At 51.2% G+C, this 20,671-nt stretch overlaps 1 protein-coding gene across 4 annotated transcripts in view; it reads left to right on the plus strand.

Moving 5' to 3' along the window:
* FHAD1 (forkhead associated phosphopeptide binding domain 1) overlaps positions 1–15,365 on the plus strand; it is a 111,161-nt gene extending 95,796 nt beyond the window's left edge. For 2 of the 4 annotated variants that reach the window (XM_058675506.1, XM_058675512.1), the window contains exons 29-33: positions 374–501; positions 2,281–2,376; positions 2,802–3,022; positions 3,598–3,763; positions 15,145–15,362. In XM_058675506.1, coding sequence (XP_058531489.1) covers positions 374–501; positions 2,281–2,376; positions 2,802–3,022; positions 3,598–3,763; positions 15,145–15,252 — 719 coding nt within the window. In that variant the 3' untranslated portion in view covers positions 15,253–15,362. Of the gene's footprint in view, positions 1–373; positions 502–2,280; positions 2,377–2,801; positions 3,023–3,597; positions 3,764–15,144 lie in introns of all 4 variants that reach the window. The other 2 variants (XM_058675520.1, XM_058675528.1) reach the window with 2 other exon arrangements.
* Positions 15,366–20,671: the final 5,306 nt, after the last annotated feature.

Below are 20,671 nucleotides of genomic sequence, written 5' to 3' on the forward strand. Positions count from 1 at the left end.
CTCTTCAAGTTCCCTGTGTAGAGAGAATGGAGCTCTCTCCAGATTTGGGGCTCACTGTCAGGAGCGGGGCCTGGAGGGGCTGTATCAGGCCCTAGGAGCCTGGGTACAAGCTCATTCTGTGCCCTGTGCTGAAGCCCTTAGGCAAGGTTCCCCCTCACTGCCTTGGCACAGCTGGCACCTGCATGACTCCCGCCTCATACTCCAGCTACATGCGCATGAACAAGTCAGTCACTCTCTCGGCTCACTGAGGGACGTGGTGAGGGTTACAGCAGGTGTGTGCTTCAGTGAGCCATCGTCAGCCCTAGCCACAGTTACAGCATGAACTGGCTTCATCCTGAGCCTTTCTTTTAAGTCTAAATCATTTCTCTTACAGGTCATAAAGAGTGCCTGCATGAGCCATTTCTAGAAGTAAAGACTCTCGGGGTGGAAAAAAGTGTCCAGAAAATATTACTAGATGCAAAACCCAATTTGCCAACCCTCTCGAGGATTGAGCTCCGGCCGGTAACAATTTGTCTCTGTGGTGACTGACTGACATGTGAGGAGGGCGGGCACAAGGGCAGATATGAGCTCCATGCCCCAGCACGTTTGGACCAGGCAGCAGGTTGGACCAAGTCCCTGAGGGACAAGGGCTGTAGTCACTGGCATATGTCCTTGCCACACCCGGTGTCCCATGTCTGCAAGATGACCTGGCAGGTGTGCACAGCCGGAGGGGGCGTGGCCTGGTCACAGGCAGGTCAGTGACCCCCACGTCAGGTGTTGGAGTGCACAGGAGAAGCCCCCGACAGGCAGACTTACTCTTTGGCATCCCGCATCTCTCTGTAAACCTGAAAGGAAGTAGGGAGGAGCCGTGATGCGGAGGGCGCAGACTCCAGGGTCAGAGCCCGTCTGTCGCAGGGGAGGCCTTGGGCCAGGCACTCTGCCTCTGTGGGACTGTAGTCCGATGGCGACCACATTCAAGGAGTGAATTCTGTAAAGCGCTAGGCCAGGGCCTGGCCCATAGCGCATGCGTAGTGAATGAGAGCTGTTACTCTTCCTTAGTGCTATGTAACTGGCACTGATATCATCTTAGTTAAGGAAACCTTCTCTTTGAAAGGCCGAGTTGCAGAGAGAAACAGGTCTTCCATCCACAGCTGCTTCGCTTCCTAAATGGTCACAAAGGCAGGGCTGAACCAGGCCGAAGCCAGGAGCTACTTCTGGGTCTTCCAGAAAGAGCTGGATGTAGTAGCACCAACTTCTGCTGCTGCCCCAGGTGCATTAGACAGGAGCTGGATTGAAAGTGGAGCAGCAGCTGGGATCTAAACCGGAGTCCATAAAGAAGGCTGACACTGTGGACAGTGGTGGACCATACACTATACCATAGCACCCAAGAAGCTGAGGCATCTTAACTGCTTGGCTGAACACTGGCCGTTGGTTTGCTTAATCCCAAAGATGAACGGTGCCATGCCAACAAGTGCTATTGATTGAGGTCGGTTGCTTGTCAAGCGTTTAAATCTAATTCAGTTTAAGGAGATTTGGCCTGGATGCTCCTAGTTCACCAGGCCCCCAGCTCAGCACGGTAGTTTTCCCACGCATCTGACTGAAGCTATCGGCAGCCAGCAGCTGGCGAAGGCTCAGCGAGCACACACAAGAGGGCCGGAAACGATGCCCACCCACCAGCTTTCAGTGCAGGAGGGTTTGGCCATGTTTCTGACTACCTTATTTCCACTGCATGGCAATGAGCTTGCTTTAATAGAAGGAGGAGGCTGGCTTCGCATGTAACCATCACTCATTCATTCAACAGGCATGCTCATTCTGGACCATCCTGCCAGGTGCCCTACTAGGCACAAGGGACAGTGAGCAGGCAGCATGGTCTTGTTTCCATGGATCTGGGTGCCCAGACCAGGGCTTCTCCAGCTCCACACCTTTGATCCCAAAAGTGTGAAGTTAGAGGGGAGTGGTTTATGTAACAGGGTATCCTCACCTTCCACCCATTGGGAGCCAGTAGCAGTCACCATCCCCAGTGGTGACTGCCAATGTCCTGGCAGTGGGAGACAAGCCAGCACTCCAGAAGGAGGAAGGATGGTGAGCACAGAACAAGCTGGGCAGGGGCAGCTTTGGAGACAGCCAATCCCTGAAGGGCAAGACCCTGCAAGAAGCCATTGACCAAGCCATTCTTCCAGAAAGCAAGATGGCAGCCAGCTCCCCAGAGTGACTCTGCCATAGTTGTGTGCTGCTTTCACCCTGGGGGCAGGAGCTTACAACCCCGTATCAAGGGAGCTTGTTTATTCTTTTTGATTTCAGTCTCATCATGACCTTTCCAACTCAGAGTCCAGCTTAGCCATGGAGAAGTTGGGCAAAATAGATATGGCTGAGGCTTTGGACCTCAGCGAGAAGCTGGTACGTAACCGACGGCCCCGTCTCCCTCGTGGACTAGCCTGGAGCCCTGCAGTCGGTTTATCCACTGGGTGGTGTCACCCTCAGCCTGAAACCCCTATTTAGCTCTAATGTCTCTGCAAGACCCATCTAGTATCCAGCATGGACCAGAAATTACAGTCTTATTCCTTGCAGAAGTGGGCAATTAGAATGGATGTTTATATCTCTTGTTGCCTCTCCCGTGGTTCTCCAAAGAAAGCCTAGTATAAACGGATGTGGAGGAAAGTGAAAGTTGTTAGGAAAGCCCCTCTTGCACTCGTTGCCAAGCCATTTGTTCTCTACAATCACAGCAAATGAATGGAGCACAACAGACATTCACTTCCCCTAAAGCAGCCACCAGCGCGCTTGGGCAATGCCTCTTCTCTTACCTGCCAATGCTTTCCTTGTAGTACCTGGATATGAGCAAGACCCTGGGGAGTCTGATGAATATCAAGGACATGTCAGGTCATGTGTCCATGAAGCACCTGTCTGCCAAAGAGAGGGACAAAGTCCACCAGCTTCGACAGAGGGACCTCGATCTCGTGTTTGATAAGATCGCCCAGCTCAAGAACCGGCTTGAGAGAAAGGAGGAGCTTCTGAGAGGATATGAAAAAGACATTGACCAGCTCAGGTAGTGCCTGAGTGCCCAGGGAAGGGCCCCGGCCTCCCTGCTCCTGGCTAAACAAAGACAACAGCACACAGGGGCAGAGGCCAGTGTGTGAAGTAACCGAAACACCAGGGTGGACAGTGGGGACAACACATAGGCCTGATGGAGCAAGTCTGTCCCTACGAAGGCAGTGGTCAGAGCATGACCTCCCCAGGTGCACACTGATCTGCCGTGTGTGGACATGTGTAGCTCCACCGTATTCTCCATAGTATCAGGTGTCACTCCTTGGAAACATGACCTTTGAGGGCTGTTAGTATATTCTTAACGCCTCATGCTGCACATACAAAAGGTCTTCAGAAAATTCATATTACAGAAAGCTCGGGCTTCACATTGTCTCATACCAAAACCAATGGGTCGATGAGCTCTCTTTCCCTATGAACATTTGGAAGTCCCCTGGCATTCACCCCTCTTCTCCCCAGTTCTCTGCTACCCTGTCCTGCTCTCAGGGAACTACCAAGTCAGTCCTGTAGGTTTGGGGCATGGATGATGGATGGAAAAGGGGAGAGAAAAGAGATACTGTCTTTCCCCTGTGCACCCAGGCAGAGCAAAGTGTCCATCCAGATGCACCAGTCGCAGGTGGCAAAGCTGGAGGATGACGTCTACCGAGAGGCCGAGGAGAAGGCGCTGCTGAAGGAGGCCCTGGAGCGCACGGAGCAGCAGCTGTGCCAGGAGAAGAGGATCAACAGGGCCATGAGGCAGCAGAAGGTGAGGCGCCTCCCCACAGGGCAGCAGCTGCCAGGCTGCCAGTGCAGCTCCCTTAAAAAATGGTGAAGGAGCATCCCAGGGAGATCTGTACTCACTGATGCGAAGGGAGGAAGCAGAATAGATTCAGCAACAGACTCACCCAGATGTAGACCAGAACACTGCCACCTCCTGCAGGATCTCACACAGGCTTCTTCCTTGAGACTCACAGTTTATGACTGTATTTCTAAGTGATGGCTGTCCATGCTCTTAGTGTCCTGCAGGGTGCTGAGGACATGTAGAGGAATGAGGTCTCCGAGAATAGAGATTTGGGTCCACTATTCCGAGGTTCTGTGACATAGCAGACGCTTAGTAAATATTTGGTGAGTTCACAGATGGATCGAAAATGTGTGGCTGGCTGGATGGATAGACAGAATGGTGGACAGAATGACAGAGGAACAGACGAATGGATGAATGAACAAGCATGAAGATGGATAGATAGATTGATGGCCAGGATGGATGCATGCGTGGAAAGATGAGTATGTGGGTCAATGGACAAATGGGTGGACAGACAGATATAATGGACAGACAAATGCACAGAGAGATAAATGGGCAGAATGGCAGATTGACGGATCAAAGGATCAATGACTAGACAGGGTGATGGTGACTGGATGGGTAGACAGCTGGCTGGATGGATCCTGTATCAATGAATGGACTGGTGGATGGGTAGATGAATATCATTAAAGAGCATATCTTTCCATGTGGGACAGACAGGGAAAGAGCTGACTTTAGGATGATTGAATTGGGTAAAGGCTGAATCAGGAGGGGATTTAAGGATATGGGGTACAGGGGAAGGAACTCAGCCAAGCCCAGAGCTTGCAGGGAGGGCTTCCCAGAGCCATGGTTGCTACACTGAGTTGTGAAGAGCAGGCAGAGTTTGCCAGTTAGGCTGATGTTGCCACTGAGGCACGATGACAAGAAAATTACTTCCCTGTAGGAGTCAGACATACAAACTCCAGAAAGCAAAATGAATTCCAGACCCAGGTTGGTGGCATGAGCGTCACCTCCAACTCCAGTATCTCACCTGCCACATGGTACAGGAATCAACCAATCCTGGCTCAGATCTCCCCATTTACTCACTGTGTGACCACCCCCAACACACCGACAAGTCTGCTCACATCTCTGAGCCTTTGCTCAACAGCAAATGGGAGCAGACAGCCTCCATCTCACAGGGCTGCAGTGGGGGTTAAATGTGGCCAGGGCCCATGTATTGATGCTCCAGTCAGCAACAGATTGATAGACTATGACAATTCTTCGGCGTTACAGCACCTGGGGACATCATAGCCATCACAACCTCTGTATATCCACTCCACAATGTCCACACGATGGACTCACCTGACACGTTTTCTTGGTACAGACCTCATGACGAAGCAGCCCACCACTGGACAGGGCAGCATCTCTGACTTAGTGTCAATGATCACTGTCTGAGCTTGGGGGCCAAATCAGTGGGTCCTGGGGTGAGAGTCACTAGCCCAGGACCTGGAGCTCAGCAAGTGGTGATTACCCCTCATGCTACCAGTCACCTGTTGCTTGAATCCAACCCAGTAGGGTCTGCTGTTGTCTGCTGTTCTCCATGGTGAGACAGGCCTCACCACACCATGTCAGGAGTTCCCTCATGAGCCTGTGCCTGCAGCATGGTCAGCAGAGGACCCACTGATGTTCTTGGCAATTTATGCTTCTCTATGTCCATCCCTGCTGTCCCTAAGCAGGCATCCTGCTATGGCCTGAGATTGTGACTTCTGAGTCAAATCAGACTCAGTTTTCCAAACTCTTGCCTAGGCCAGAGCCAATCTAAAGCCTGGGATCCAGCAAACCAGGGCAACAACCCCGACCACCATTCCACCGTAAGCATCCACCTGCCGGGCATTGGGCTCCGTCATGCTTTGCGGCTGGAGTTGGGGTCGTTAGCATCACTAATCGCCCTGCCTGGTGCAATGATCCCATCTTACAGTGGAACAAACTGAGCCTCAGAGCGTCAAGAGCCCCACCCGAGTTCACAGAGGGGCTGAGGAGTCGGCCTAGGACCTGATGTCAGAGCTCACTCTTGCCAGTTCCTATGCCCTGTGCCAGGCTGGCCCCTGGTGTCCTCCTGGTCATGCTTAGCTTTTCTGACTATGGAGCTGTGTGTGTAAGCATGCTTGCATATGTGTGCACCTACGTGTGCATATGTGTGAGTGTATATACATGCAGGAGAGTTTGCATGTGTGATACGTATGTGTATGAGCAGGGTATGGGGGTGCCTGCCTAAGGAGGGGGTACCCTCTACTCCCCAGGAGGCACCTGGCAGTGAAGTGTCCTCCCACAGAGGTTAGTCTCCCACTCTCCCCGCCCCCAGCCCCAGGAAGGTTCCCTGGCTCATGGTGGCGGCAGAGAGAGCAGCTGGCCTGCTCCGAGGACTCCCAGCGTGGCGTTCTGAGCATCCATCCCTCTGAATTAAACATCACAGTCTGCGGTGTGTCCTGGGGTTGCCTGAGACAGGGGACAGTTCCTTTTCACTCAGTGCCACATCACAGAGAGCTGGGGCAGAGACAGGGCTCTGACATGTCCTTTGATGTGTCCCTCTGGAGAGCTCAGCCCTTCCTGAGGTGTGCCCCCACCCCTCACCAGGGGACCTCCAAACAGAAACACCAAAGAACAGAGCAGGACAGCACAGACCCCACAAAGCCCATTGTGGTGCTGGCTGGAAAATGCAAGGGAACCTGAGGATTTGCATAATCAGTGCCACATGCATTATGCATAGACTGCCTCCTTTGCACACACATACAGTACAGAGGCTGGGCCAGCCTCCCTGGTGCCAGACAGCCTTTGGTGGTGAGGGAAGACCTGAGCTGGCCAAGTTCAGTCTGATTCAGGGCTCCCCAGCAGAGCTAGCACTGGGAACACTCAAAGCCACCAAGTTCACGGTGGAGGGGATTTGACAGGAGTGACAGCGCAGTCAGGGTGACGCCGACAGCATTGTTAGACAGCCTGCGCCTCCTGCAGCTGCACACGCTGCGTCCCACATTGGCCCTCATGACTGCTGGCTGGGGTCAGCCAGCTGGAGAGGAGAGTGCTACCTGGCGGCTCAGCAGCACGCAGGGACCCCACACACACGCACACCCCTCCCACTAACCTTTTCATCCTTCATCTGCCCTGAGTGGGGGCGGGGCTTCCCTCTGGGACTGCGGGTTGCAATGAGGGCTGATTATCAACAAGACGTCAGGAACTCCTGGTTGTCAGGAAAAAAAAATAATTTTTAGAGATTCTATTTGAAAGGCAATGGGAGAGAGAGAGAAATCTTCTACCCATTAATTCACTCCTAAAATGCCTGCAGTGGTGAAGCCTGGTTAGCGGGAAATCGGGAAGAATCTTTCTGAATTTTTTTTAAATATTTATTTATTTTTATTGCAAAGTCAGATATACAGAGAGGAGGAGAAACAAAGATCTTCCATCTGATGATTGACTCCCCAAGTGACCACAACAGCTGGTGCCAGGAGCCAGGAACTTCCTCCAGGTCTCCCACATGGATGCAGGGTCCCAAGGCTTTGGGCCATCCTCTACTGCTTTCCCAGGCCACAAGCAGGGAGCTGGATGGGAAGTGGAGCTGCCAGGATTAGAACTGGCTCCCAAATGGGAGCCTGGAGCTTTCAAGGTGAGGATTTTAGCCGCTAGGCCACGATGCGGGGCCCAATCTTTCTGAATTTTAAATGAATCCTCGATACAGCCATCTTGGTAGGAGCAACACCCTCCCAGGAATGGAAGTTAAGGGAAAACGGGTTCCTTTATTTTTTAAGGTTTTCACCTGCTACCTTCGCAGGAAGCCTTAAGGTTTTGCAGTCTCCCACACAAAATCCCAGCGGTCATTCATAAAGAAGGACTGGTTGCACCCCGAGGGGATAAATAGTTCCCCTTTGAACTTCTGACCCACCTAGCCCCACAGACACACACAAACTGAAGTCATTTTAATGTGTCTTCTCCAATAGAACTTGCCATAATTGACAGTCACACTTCCATATTAATACCTTTAGCTGTACAAAGCAGACCTGATGGGTACGGCGCCATGGCCTTAGGGGCTAAAGTCCTCACCTTGAACGCACTGGGATCCCATATGGGCACCGGTTCTAATCCCAGAGGCCCCGTTCCCATCTAGCTCCCTGCTTGTGGCCTGGAAAAGCAGTCAAGAACGGCCCGAAGCCTTGGGACCCTGCACCCATATGGGAGACCCTCCCCCTAATGCAATAAACATAAATCTTAAAAAAAAAAAAAAAAAAAGCAGTCCTAGTATAAAGTACTGGGATGTTCACAGATACTCTGACGTCATGGCCCCTTAACCCTGGGGTGCCCTGAGTCTGTGGCTCTCTGCATAGCATGGTGTGACAGAGAGAATGGCCTAGGCTGCAGCAGTACAGTCCACTTCCCATGTGGTTCTAGAAGGCCCAGAAGCTGGCTGGAGTCAGGTATAAAGGGGCCAGGTGGGTGACCCCCACCCCCATTGTTCAGGTTCCTTGGCAGTGACAGCATCACCTGCTCCGCTGACCGTGGGAGGATTACATACAGAATGCATGGGCACCTGGAACACGGCAAGCCCGGTGCCTGGAAACCATGGGGGACAGCTGCTGGAGGATGGGTAATGGCAATTCCTGATTGCTTCCTGAGAGCTTCCTGCCAGCTGAGTAGCCCAGCGCACCCCAGGACCTCCTCCCCACCCCCCACCCATCCTCCTCCCAGCCTGCAGCTCTTTGCAAAGTGCCTTTTCTATTCAGTGAATGCAACTAGGGCAGCGGCCAAGAACGAGCCAGCCAGCGGCACTTTTTGTGAATGGGCTAAGACTGAGATTTTCAATAGAAAAGTTTTCAATGCGCACAAGTTGCCCTTTGAGAATCACGCAAGCCCTTGCTTCGGCTTGAAGTGTGAGAACGGCTGAAATGCATTGACTGCCGCTGCCTGGGAAGCTGCACAGCTCCAGCCAAACAAGTCCCAGCCTAGAGGCCTGGCCTGCAACCAGCCTGGAGCCCCAGACCCCACTGAATCAGTTCATCTTTAAAATCAGAGTCAAGGGCCCAGCGCCATGGCCTAGCGGCTAAAGTCCTCGTCTTGAATGCACCAGGCTCCCATGTGGTCGCCAGTTCTAATCCCAGTGGCCCTGCTTCCCATCCAGCTCCCTGCTTGTGGCCTGGGGAAAGCAATTGAGGACAGCCCAAAGCCTTGGGACCCTGCACCTGCGTGGGAGACCCAGAAGAACTCCTGGCGGCTTTGGATTGGCGCAGTACCAGCCGTTACGCTCACTTGGGGAGTCAATCATCGGACGGAAGATGTTCCTCTCTGTATATCTGCCTTTCCAATAAAAATAAATAAATCTTTAAAAAAAAAATCAGAGTCAAAATGGTGACCTGATGAGAGTATACAAACAGGACCCTCAGTGTGGGCTCTTCTCACGCCTTCCCTAACATGTTCGCTGTTCTCTTGAACTCTCTGTCTTCCAAGACTTTCTCAGCCCAGAAAATCTACTCTCAACCTCCTGGTTTTGACCAAGCACTCCAAATGGGTAGAAGTTGTGTGGGATGAGACTGGAGCCGGGGGCTGTGGAGGGATGCCCCTGGGCCTGCCTGAGGGATGAGGGCGTGCAGGGAGGATGCTGCTAGAAGATGGTGAACAAAGACTACCCTCGCCTGCCCACCCCCACCTCCTGTCCCCCAGTTCCTGGTGAATCCCAGCACCTCCTAGAAGGCTTGTAGGGGCAGGACAGGTAGAAGCCTGTGAGGACATAGTAAACACTCTCAGCCACCTGGAGTTCCCACTCAGGGACAGGAAAGGGACCGTGAGAGAAATGCACAAGAGTGAACCCCTTGCACCTGTTCCTTCAGAGAGAAAGTGACGCAGATGGGAGGTGTTCTGACCAGGAAGCCAGACACAAAGTCGAGAGAATCTCTTGGCAAGGTCAGGGCAAAAACGCCACCGTACACTGCCCAAGGACACCCCACAGCCCGCTCGCGCCTGTGTCCATCTCCCTGCCTGAGTCTCAACAAATGACCCAAGAGACAAGCAAGTGTACGTGAAATGTTACAGAGAAAGAGAGAGATCACTCCAGACACAAGCCCAGGATGTAAGGAGGTGTCTTTAGCCAAGCTTGGCGACAGTAGCTCCCGCCACACTCCAGGAGCCCAGAAACAGAGACAACAGCACAGTGCCACCATGGGCCAATCTTCCTGAAAGGAATTGGGGCACAAGTGAAAGACACTGCTAGCATCAGGAACGATTTTTGGCCTCAGACAACCCCAAGAACACCAGTAAGCGGAGCACAGGAATGACAAGAAACTCTTTGCTCCTTGATTCAGCCTATTCGTCAGAAATGTATGTTTAGGGAAAGTTTCATGTAATATCATGAAAGCAGGTGCTGTCGAGAGTCCCCAAGCAAAACACACCAAAAGGATGACGTAAGCACATGGCAAACACTAGAAGAGCCTATTCCTCTGTCCTCAATGATGGCTTCCTGGCCAGCATGATGCTGCAGCTCACGGCCCGTTTATCATCCTGGATTCCTGGCACTGCCACAGCCCCTCCCAGGGCAGCCAGCCCCAGCGGCAAGTACCGTCCCACCACGACAGCAGGGCCAAGCCACTCGAGGCACCCGCCACCCTGAGGAGGACTCACTTTGGGGAGCAGGTGCAGAAGGTGGGTGCAGTTTTGGCTGATGGAGCAGCCCTCCTGCGCACTGAAGGATGGGACTTGGAGGCCGACCACAGCAAAGAGGCGTGGGAATCCCAGCATTCCCGCCTGAAACAAAGTGTCAGGGGAGGGGGAAGATAGGGGAGAAAGTAAGGGGGCGCAAACGTGGATGGACTCTCACACCTGCCAGAGGGCGCCCACATTTGATTCTGGGCTTGCTGACAATGAACGGGAAATTGAAAACCTTCTTGGTGTACAGTTCCATGTTGGTGGGATGCAGGTGGAAGCAAAACTGCCAGGTTCTCAGAACAAAGACCTTACTGAGCGTGACAGAGGGAGCCACAGCCCTCGGATCAATGATTTCAGAGAAATGACAAGGAGCAGCATGGTCTAAGTATGTCCCCATACTGCATGGCACATAGATACAAAAACTTTTTTAAAAAGTATTCATTTGCGTTCAGAAATTCCCATTGAATGGGCCATTCTACATCAGCCCATCCATAAAAATCCATAGCACTGCGTGTCCAGAGCCTCTTGTACCTGCTCTGGTTTCCAAATACAGCAACATTTGTCTCCAAGAGCGAGCAGGGTCACTGGAGGGCCATCAGGAGACCAGGCCTCACTTCTGCAAGAGCTCCCTCCTCCCTGGAAACTCAGTCCCTGGAAGCTGTGCTCCTCTCTGCCAATTCACATTGTCCCTCCCTGTCCTTGGGGTGGGTGGCAGCTAGAGGTTGAGCGTCCATTTTTCTTAAAATACAGAAAGGAAAGAGTCGGCCCACCAGCTTAGAGATGGCTAAGAAAAGGATGTGGCCTTCCCAGTTCCCGATGAGGCGGGGGGAGGGCGATAGCAAGCCCCGGGGGCAGACAGGCAGCTCCTGAGACAGCCAGGACGCCTCTGTGCGGTGGGGCTCCCACACGCTCCAGTTTTCAGATGAGCCGTCTGAGGTTCAGAGAGCAGTTTGTCCTGAGCCCAGCAGCCGAGTGGAAGAATTTGAAGGAACTGGGTGTGATGTCCCACGCCTTCCTGCAGGTGCCAGCCAGACACCGCAGACAGCAGTCCTGGCCCAGGTCGGGTGTGGAGGTAGCACCCTCTAGACTCCTCTTATATCTGAGATTTGAGAATCCGCACCATGAGATCTTCCACAGTTTGGGCCGTTGCCACTCCCAGCGCAGCCTCAGGACTGGAACCAACCCAGCACACGTTCGCGCTTTGCAGGAGGTAGAGGCGAGTTCTCAGGAAGCTGGTGGGCGAAGCACGTTTTGTCTGACTGGGAGGAGGTGTGCTTCAGTTTCATAAAAGGCCACGCAATTATCCCAGGATAACAGAGGCATCCATGGGGCCAGAGTTGGAGAGGAGACACATCTTCCCACATAAGGGACATTTGGGGACAACCGAAGTCTTCTCTCCATGGACATCTTTGTCTTAAGGTGACAAAATTGCTGCTGCTCAGTGCAGGATAGGAGAGCCCAGGGTGGGAATTCCAAGTGTCCCCCCGCCACCCACATCCAGGGCCTTTGCCACCTGGCAGAGTGAGGCCGCACAGGTTTGTGGTTCATTCATCCATGCACTCCAGGCTTTGGCTGAGGACCACCCGGAGACAGAGCGACAGAGGAGACAGCCAGAAGGGGTCTGGCTGTTGCAGGCACAGCCCGCTCTTAGAGCTGTGAGGGCCGTGGGATTTCAGATGGCCCGGCTCACAGCACAGGGCAGATGGTGTTGAACACAGCCATGACCTTCCTACTTTCCCAGCCCTCCAGCCGGAAAGCAGAGGTGCTGTCTGGGAGCTGAGATCCTTGTGTGTTCTCAATGGGGTCAATGTCACCCCTGAATGGCAAAATGCGCTTTTTTTTAGAATGATTTCTGAATTTGTGTCATCAACTTGAAAGACAGGATGACACGGAGAGGGAATCGGAGGCAAAAAGAGATCTCCCACCTGCTGGATCACTGCCCACACGCCCACAACAGAGGCCAGGATCCTAGAACTCCATGCAGCTCGCCCACGAGGGCAGCAGGGACACACAGGGCATTGTCCATCTCCTTCCAGAATGCTTTAACAGCTGGATCAGGAATGGCACCCCCAAACTTCAAGCATGGCTCTGCCAGAGGATGCGACCATTGCAAACAGCGGCTCAACCAAAAATTTATTCTTTTTACTGTTTATCAAGGACCAACAGAGTCGAGGGTGCTTCAAAAACTGTGTGCAAAAATGAACTTCAAAGAGAAGCTTACCTTTGGTGCACAAGATTTTTGAAAACCACGCAGTTTTTTGTAACACAGACTGTGCATGGACTTTTTGAAGATCCCACATATACTTGTGCACACGCACAGTGCTATATTAAACTTTCACAGGAATAAAAGGGATTGGGAAAGAACTTGTAGGAACTCTCCTTCCAAAAGCCACACCTTAGATCAAGGAAACGGAATCCCTATTCTGCTGGCTCATAGTCTTGGGTCAATAAAAAATAAAAACAAATAAAGTAAATGCAATTAATGGTTAAATAACTGCTTTGTGCAGAGCATTTTATGAAGATTTGTCTATTTTGATTGGAAAGGCAGATTTACAGAGAGGAGGAGAGACACACAGATCTTCCCTCCGCTGATTCACTCCCCAGGTGGCCACAATGCCTGGAGCTGAGCGGATCCAAAACCAGAAGCCAGGAGCTTCTTCTGGGTCTCCCACATGGGTGCAGGATCCCAAGGCTTTGGGCCATCCTTGACTGCTTTCCTAGACCACAAGCAGGGAGCTGGATGGGAAGCAGGGCAGCCAGGATACAAATCAGCACCATATGGGATCCTGGTGGATACAACAGGCTCTCTGTGCAAAACATTTTGAGGACAAAGGTCAGAACAGGAGGCTCAAAAGAGAGGGGGCTTCCTAGAGACCCATCCATCTGAAAGCCAGGAGAGACCTGTTAGAAGGGGCTTAGACCCCCAAACTTGAAGCTGCTCAGTGGAAATGGCTGGGAGGTTTATAGGGCAGAGGCCAACAGGGGACTGAAACAGCCACCCTACTGTGCTACCATGTCCCCACATATGTGGTTGGCTGGTGTGTCAGTTCCCCCGCAACCTCCCTCCCTTGGAGGCCCCCACCCTTGCCTGTCGTATCTGTATTTTTCATTTAAAAAGCAGAGTGAAAGAGAAAGGGAGACAGAGAGGAAGAGAGAGGAAGAGAGATCTTCCATCCACTGGTTCATTGCTCAAGCTGGGCCAAGCTGACCTCAGGAGCCCAGAACTCCATCCGGGTCCACTTATGTGGATATGTCAGGGACCCAGGCATTTAGGCCACCTACTGCTGCCTTCCCTGGTGCATAAGCAGCGATCTGGATCCAAAGTGGAGCAGCTGGGACGCAACGCGCAAATATGGGAGGCCAGGCAGCACGTTAACCCACAGGTTCCAAGTCTGGCACTGTGGCACAGCAAGTTGAGCCTCAGCCTGGAATGCCAGCATTCTAGTATGACTTTCAGCTCCTCAATGTCCCATCCAGCTGTCTGCTGACAGTCCTGGGAAAGCAGCAGAGGATGGCCCAAGTGCTTAAGCCCCAATACCAACACAGGAGACCTGGATGAAATTCCTAGCTTTGACCTGGCCCTTGTTGGCTGTCTGGGGAGTGAACAAGTGGGCGGAAGATCTCTCTCTGGTATGGGCCTGGCACGATGGCTAAATCTTCACCTTGCATGTGCCAGCTTCCCATATTTGTAACCCTTCTGCTCCACTTCCTATTCAGCTCCCTATTTGTGATCTGGGAAAGCAGTCGAGGATGGCCCAAAGCCTTGGGACTCTGCACCCATGTGGGAGACCCAGAAGAAGCTCCTGGCTTCTGGTTTTGGATCCGCTCAGCTCCGGCCACTGCAGCCGCTTGGGGAAAGAACTAGCGGCAGAAGATCTTTCTCTCTGTAAATCTGCCTTTCCAATAAAAATAAATAAATCTTTAAAAACACAATCTTTCAGGTAAGAAAGGGACTGGGCCCCGACTCACGAGCACACTCCCCATCCTTGCCGCCCCTCTCAACATCTCTTCTCATGTCTGGAAGGGAGTGGGTAGCAGCTCAAAACTCGTAACCCCAAGTCCTAGGAGTGATCATCTGAAAAAGCCTGATCAGCTACGGCTGGGTGTGGGGGGTCAGCTCTCCAGCTGCTGGGCTTCCCCTCCTGGAGCTCAGGAAATGTTCAGAAAAGCCATAGACTCTATATATATATATATATGACATTTTTCTCTGCCAAGCCCCAGGGTTGGGAGCCTCACTCAGTCATGGTTTTTCAGGAGACACTTCACCCCAGGGAAGGGGCCCAGCCTAAGATGCTCCCAGCTTCAAAACCATGGGTTAGGAAAGTGTATCGAGGGTGGACTCAAAGCGCTGATGAGGCACCTCTTTGCAGTATAGGATAATGGAGCGGTGTATTTCCTTCTTGTCCATATCTGTGTGTGTGTGTGTGTGCCCTGCATGTATGAGCGCACCACATGCATGTGTGCTTATGTGCATGTGTTTACTGTGTGCATGCATGTGCATGAGCATACATGGTGTATACATGTGTACACATGTCGTGCTTGTGTGTATATGTGTGCTGTGTGCATATAGGTTCATGTAGGTACGCATTGTGTGTGTCTAAAAGGAAAGCAAACCCTGTGAGTGGAGCATTTTGTGACCTCACAACATTCACAAAGGTTGTGTGTGTTTTTTTCCCTCTTCCTCATTGAAGACTGGAGCCAGAAAAGCCACCATGAAGACAGACCAAGAAAGGGAGATGAAGAAAGAGACTGCTAGCAAGTCCAGCCTATTGTTCTGTAAGCCCGATGGAAAGAACTAGAGCAAGCTCCTCCCAGCAGGCCTCGGGCCTCTGAGTGCACTTGACTCTCCCATGTCCTCCTCTGTGGCCAAATGCCAAGCCGCCTTTATAGGACGTTAAATATTGTTACCCTTGTACTGTGCTTTCTAGACTGTTCTGTCCAATATCATATTTTGGAGTTTGTAGGGGCAGGGATTCCCTTTAAAAACACCAATGAATGTATGCACTCTTGGGTGCTTAAAGAACAGATATAGCTAAGTCCTGATGGATATATAAATATATATATTGGGGTCCCATGCTGGGTCACAGTCTGCTCAAGTGTCACATCCACAGGAGGCTCCAATTCACCCACAGTGAAGAAAAGTCACAGGGCAAATTAGTAACCTACTGACAACCAGTCAATAGCTGAGTTCATTGTAGTAAATTTGGATACCAACCAGGTTTGTCACTCTGCCATCATGACTAACATTTATGTATCACTCCTCAGTTTTCTCATTTAATTTTATCCCAACCCTAGGAGGTAAATAGTAAGATGTCTCCCATTTTACAGATAAGGACACTGAGGCCCAGAGAAATCAAGCCTGCTGAAAATCATACAGCTAGTGAATTCCAAAGCTTGGGTCCCAGACCCAGATTTCTCATTGCATCTCATACCTTCCACTCTCCCACACCAAGATGGCCCCAAATCTTCATCTCTGACCACAAAAGTCAAGTCCCCAGTCGCCAAGGAGCAGACTGTCCGGATGGCCCTGCTGCCCTTTCCTGGTGTTAGGAGAGAGACCCTCATGTTGCCTCTTTCCTGTGCACTGCCTTCGCTCCATCCACCCACCCATCTTTTCCCTGTCTTTCTTGTAGGGCCAGGCAGCCAAATAAAACAGGATGAGTCAGAATTCATGGATATGCTTTATTTTCTATTTTTGAAAAGCCACAATAGTTTTTTTTATTATTTTAAAACAAAATGTACTCTTCATACTGACCAAAGCTAGGTGGAAACAGGCGAGACTGCTTGTGTCGATGAGCCACAGGAGAGGCACACCTTGCACAAGGTCAGGATTGACATCAGCGAGAACGGCGAGCTTCCCTTGGCCATCCGAATATTCTCAAAAACCCTAGAAACATTCTGGAAAGAGCCTGAGGGTTCTTCCACTGGGCCACATCCCCTACGTTTAAAACAACAAGTTTCCTTCACCAGTACTGAAATAGATCCCTTGGGTAACAGCAGTTCAAGCAGCTGACTAGCGTCTGGAACCACATTGTGTGAGCAATATGGTGCTTGCTTGTTGAACATGCCTATTTGGACCTGCTGAAGTTAAATATAACACCCATGCCACTCCATGGTAGTTCAGGCCTTTCAAAGGCAGCAATTTGCTCTTTTCCTCATGGAGCTAGGTAGTCTATTGGGTGTCTCCTTAGCCACACCCTTCCTTTCTGGGAAAACACACCCTCACCATCAGCTTCACCCTACAGCTGATTGGCTGGATGGGAGATGCCCAACCCAAGCAAGACCAATCAGCTTTCCCTCCTAATTCTAGCCAAACCAATCGGCATCTCTGTGCTTGATACTCATAAGCAGGCTGCTTAAGTAGTGCTGCAGCTGAATCCTAGGACCATTCCAGGTTCCAAAGCTGCAGTGGCTACCTTCGCTCCTGTGTCCAGAGGGCAATGCCAGTCTTAAGAAGGAGAAGGCTGCAGGCCAGCATTGTGATGTGGCAGGGTAAACTGGTGCCAGTTCAAGTCCACTTCAGATGCAGCTTATTGCCAATGTACAGGATGGAGCTCTTGGCTCCTAACTGGAGCCTGCCATTTGAAGCAGGAATGAGCAAATAGAAAAATCTGTGGGTATGTCCCATCTGCTCCACTTCTCACCCAGCTCCCTGCTTGTGGGCTGGGAAAGCAGCGAAGGATAACCCAAGTCCTTAGGACCCAAAGAAGCTCCTGCCTCCTGGCTTCAGATCGGCTCAGCTCCAGCTGTTTTTGGCCTTTTGGGGAGTGAACCAGCAAATGAAAGATCTCTCTCTCTCTCTCTCCTTCTGTCTGTAAATCTGCCCTTTCAATAAAAATAAAATCTTTGAAAGAAAAGAATACGTGCATACATAAGCCTTTTTAGAGTAGGATGCAACAAGTGGTTGCAAGACACCATGGAGCTGCAGGGCAACAATGCAGCATATGCTGCAGGCTCGGTGAGCAGTGACTAAGTATGCTTAGTCACTGCTTAGTCAATGCTTTCCTCTGCCAGTAGGCTGAAGACTGAACATCTTGATTTTCCTGCCTCCCTTGCAGCTAGGGCAGGCCATGTTGTAACAGATCTAGCCAATGATATACAAGGTATTTCAAAAAGTTTGTGGATAAGGGGAATTAAAAGATCATTTTGCTGCAAAAAAAGAAATCCATGAGTAGTTTTTCCATAATATGCATATGCCATGAATTTTTTGAAAGTCCTTCATATAAGCAAAAGCCGCTAGGAAGAACCCTCCTTCTGGGATAAAAGGCAGGCTTTGTTAGGAGAAAACGTTTATTCTCCATCCCTTGTCTCATCTCCTTTTTCACTCTGGGAACTTGGAGCAGCCATCATGGGAATCACCTGCAAGAAGCCAGACACCAAGGCCCACCTGCCAGTGACGATAAGGTAGATTGACCCAAAAGTCTGGGTGGGTGCCTGGTGGCTCAATGAGATCTTGAACCCTCAGTGAACTTCCTATCCCCACACATTGTGTAAGACAAAGAAAACTCTATCTATCAAGGCTACTGTGGTCAAGCATCTAGGTTTGCATAGAACAACCCACCCAAAGCTTAGAGGCTTAAAGTGCCAACACTTAATTCCAGAAGTCCAGCTTGACACTTCTTGGTTGAGATAAGAGAGAAACAGTTCCCATGTATTGCATCACTGCCCAAACCCTCACAATGGCTGACACTGAACCAAGACCAGAACCAGGACCTGAGGATGCAACCTACCATGTAGGTGGCAGGAGCCCAACCACTGGGGCCAGCCATTCTGCTTCTCGGGATCTGCAGTAGCAGGAACCTGGAATCCTGGGGGACTCAAACCCAGTCCTCTGCTGTGGGATGCAGGTGTTCCAACTACTGGCATAACCACTGGGCCAAATAAAGCTTGGTGCTTGTACCGGTCCATGCTAGCTCTGGTTAGAGCTAGATGGGTTAGTATGGCCTCATTTACGTGCCAGATCATTGGGTCTGCTTAGGTTGAGTTAAGGTCTGGTTCTCAAACTGGGATGATTTAGCACCCCAGGAGACACTTAGCCTTCCACACTTGCATACAACTCGGGTGCTATGTCACCCCAAGGACGCTGCCAACCATCCCATGGAATGCATAGAACAGCTCCCCACCACAAAGAAGTATTGATCAAAGACATCAATAGTAGCAAGGTTACAAAAGCTGAATGGTTTGCTCTTGCCCAACTCACTCAGCATCTGCCGGGCTAGACCAGGCTCGTTCACACCCTGGTGGTCACAGGCTCCCAGGAGCAGCAGCTGAGAGCAAACACCATGCGCAAGTCCTTTTCATGTCCCTACTTGCCTCCTGTTTACTTAGATCTCATTAGACAAAGCCCAGTTCGTGTGGGAAGGGCTCCTCATCTTAACAATGTACCCTTGTTGTGTTTTCTGTTAATTAATGGTGACTATACTCCGAACCCACACAGAAGGAGAAGGTCACCTTGACTCCTGATAACTCTCTGGGTTCTAGCCCATTTCTTTGGGAAGGCCAGCTCCAGGGTCAGCCATTGGGTTCCACCAGATATCCTGCGTGCATGGAGCAGGAGCCTCCTGTAGCTAACAGAAGCAGGAAGGGGATTTAGTGAAATGAAGGTTACAGAATCACAGGCCACACAAAAGCTTTAAGAGTCTGGTTTGGACAGAGTCAGTTTTCCGTTCCCTTAGATGCCCCTTGCACCCTCTTTTGCTGCTCTAACTGAACTGGTTTTTACGAATACACTGTGCTACGTCGACCCACTGGCTTGGGGTGGGGTGGAGTGCGGGAGTGTCTTAGAAGCTTCCTGGGACCCTACCACAGGGGGTTTGTGCCCAGGTCCAGCAAGATCGTCCCAAGTCCTCCCAATCTGCTGAGACAGAACGCTTCCTTCCTCGCTTGCCAGTGGGAGCCTGCCTGGATTCTCGATTTCGTGACTTTGCAGATAAGGTGCCCTTCTCTCACAGCTTGGCAGCAACACTGGCGCCTGCTGCTGCAGAAACCAGAGTCATGAATTGTCTGGGGAGTGGGGAGGGTGTGGATCATTTCTGGATCTGCATTCCAAACATGCTCCGGAGGGCAGCCGAGTGGCTTCCAGTGCCTTGGGGGGCTTAGGAAAGGATACCGAGGGGAGGAAGCGCCACACCCACTCATGCTACTCCGGCCCTGCTTTCCCAGCTGAGAGCTCCTGCCCTGGTGCGGACAGAGCGCTTATCAACTTGGCGTCACTTCCATCGAGATGTGTGCTTGCATCCGTCTGCTCAGTGTCCCAAGTTATTTTGGGCCAATTCGTGACCTTATGTGGCTGCTTTTGTTTTTAAACATTTTTTTCTTTGCCCATCTGTTCCCCCAGGAACCCACTGCAACGTCTGTGTCTTGTGATGGGAACCATGAGCGGTTTTCTCATTTTGGGTTTCTTTCCTCTCCAGCATGCTGCGTTCCCTCTTAACACCTTGAAATTTTGGATGCAGAAATACTGTCATCTGGTCAACAGTGACCAGTGGTGATCCCTGGTAGGCCACTTACAAGTCATAACCAGCCTTCATTCATTCAGGCAAAAATCACAGGGGAGCCTGCTCCATGCAGGATGCCACTGTGCCAGACCTCGTGGCCTTGGCCTCTGCGTCACTGTGCATGTCCTGACCTACTGCTCTAACTGGAAAGGAGTTGGAATTATTAATATACTGGTATATTGCCAGGGAGAAGTTTTATGTGGCATCTTTAAACTGGGCATTCTTTAAAGAGCACTACCTACAGCCATGGCCCACCCCTGAGAGTTGCTGCGTGCTTTTTGGTAGCTGGCCTTTAACAACTAAAAATAGCACCTGCTTTTTATATAGTGGCCTTACTGCCCTCGGACACTGTGAGCATGGTCCAGACACCATCCCACGTCATCCGCACTGCGTGCATCATTCCTGGTTCACCTGCAAGGTGATGCATCCAGAGCAGGTGGGTAGCTAGCCCAAGGACACAGAGCAGAAAATGGAACTGGGGCTCTAGCGTCTTAACCACGGCCATGACATCACTGCCCTCAGGGAAGTCCAAGAACCAGCTGCTTTTTCACAAATTCAGGAGCAGAGCATTGGCAACTCTTTCTGCATAGGAACATTGTGTTTTAAAAATTAAGGCTTCCTGTTGCTATCCTCAACTCTACCGTTGTACATGAATGACCAATAAAACTTGATAAATACAGGCAGCGGCTCAGATTCACCAACTCCTGTGTTCTAGTATCAT

This window comes from Ochotona princeps, chromosome 2, assembly GCF_030435755.1.
Source record: "Ochotona princeps isolate mOchPri1 chromosome 2, mOchPri1.hap1, whole genome shotgun sequence".
NCBI lineage: Eukaryota > Metazoa > Chordata > Mammalia > Lagomorpha > Ochotonidae > Ochotona > Ochotona princeps.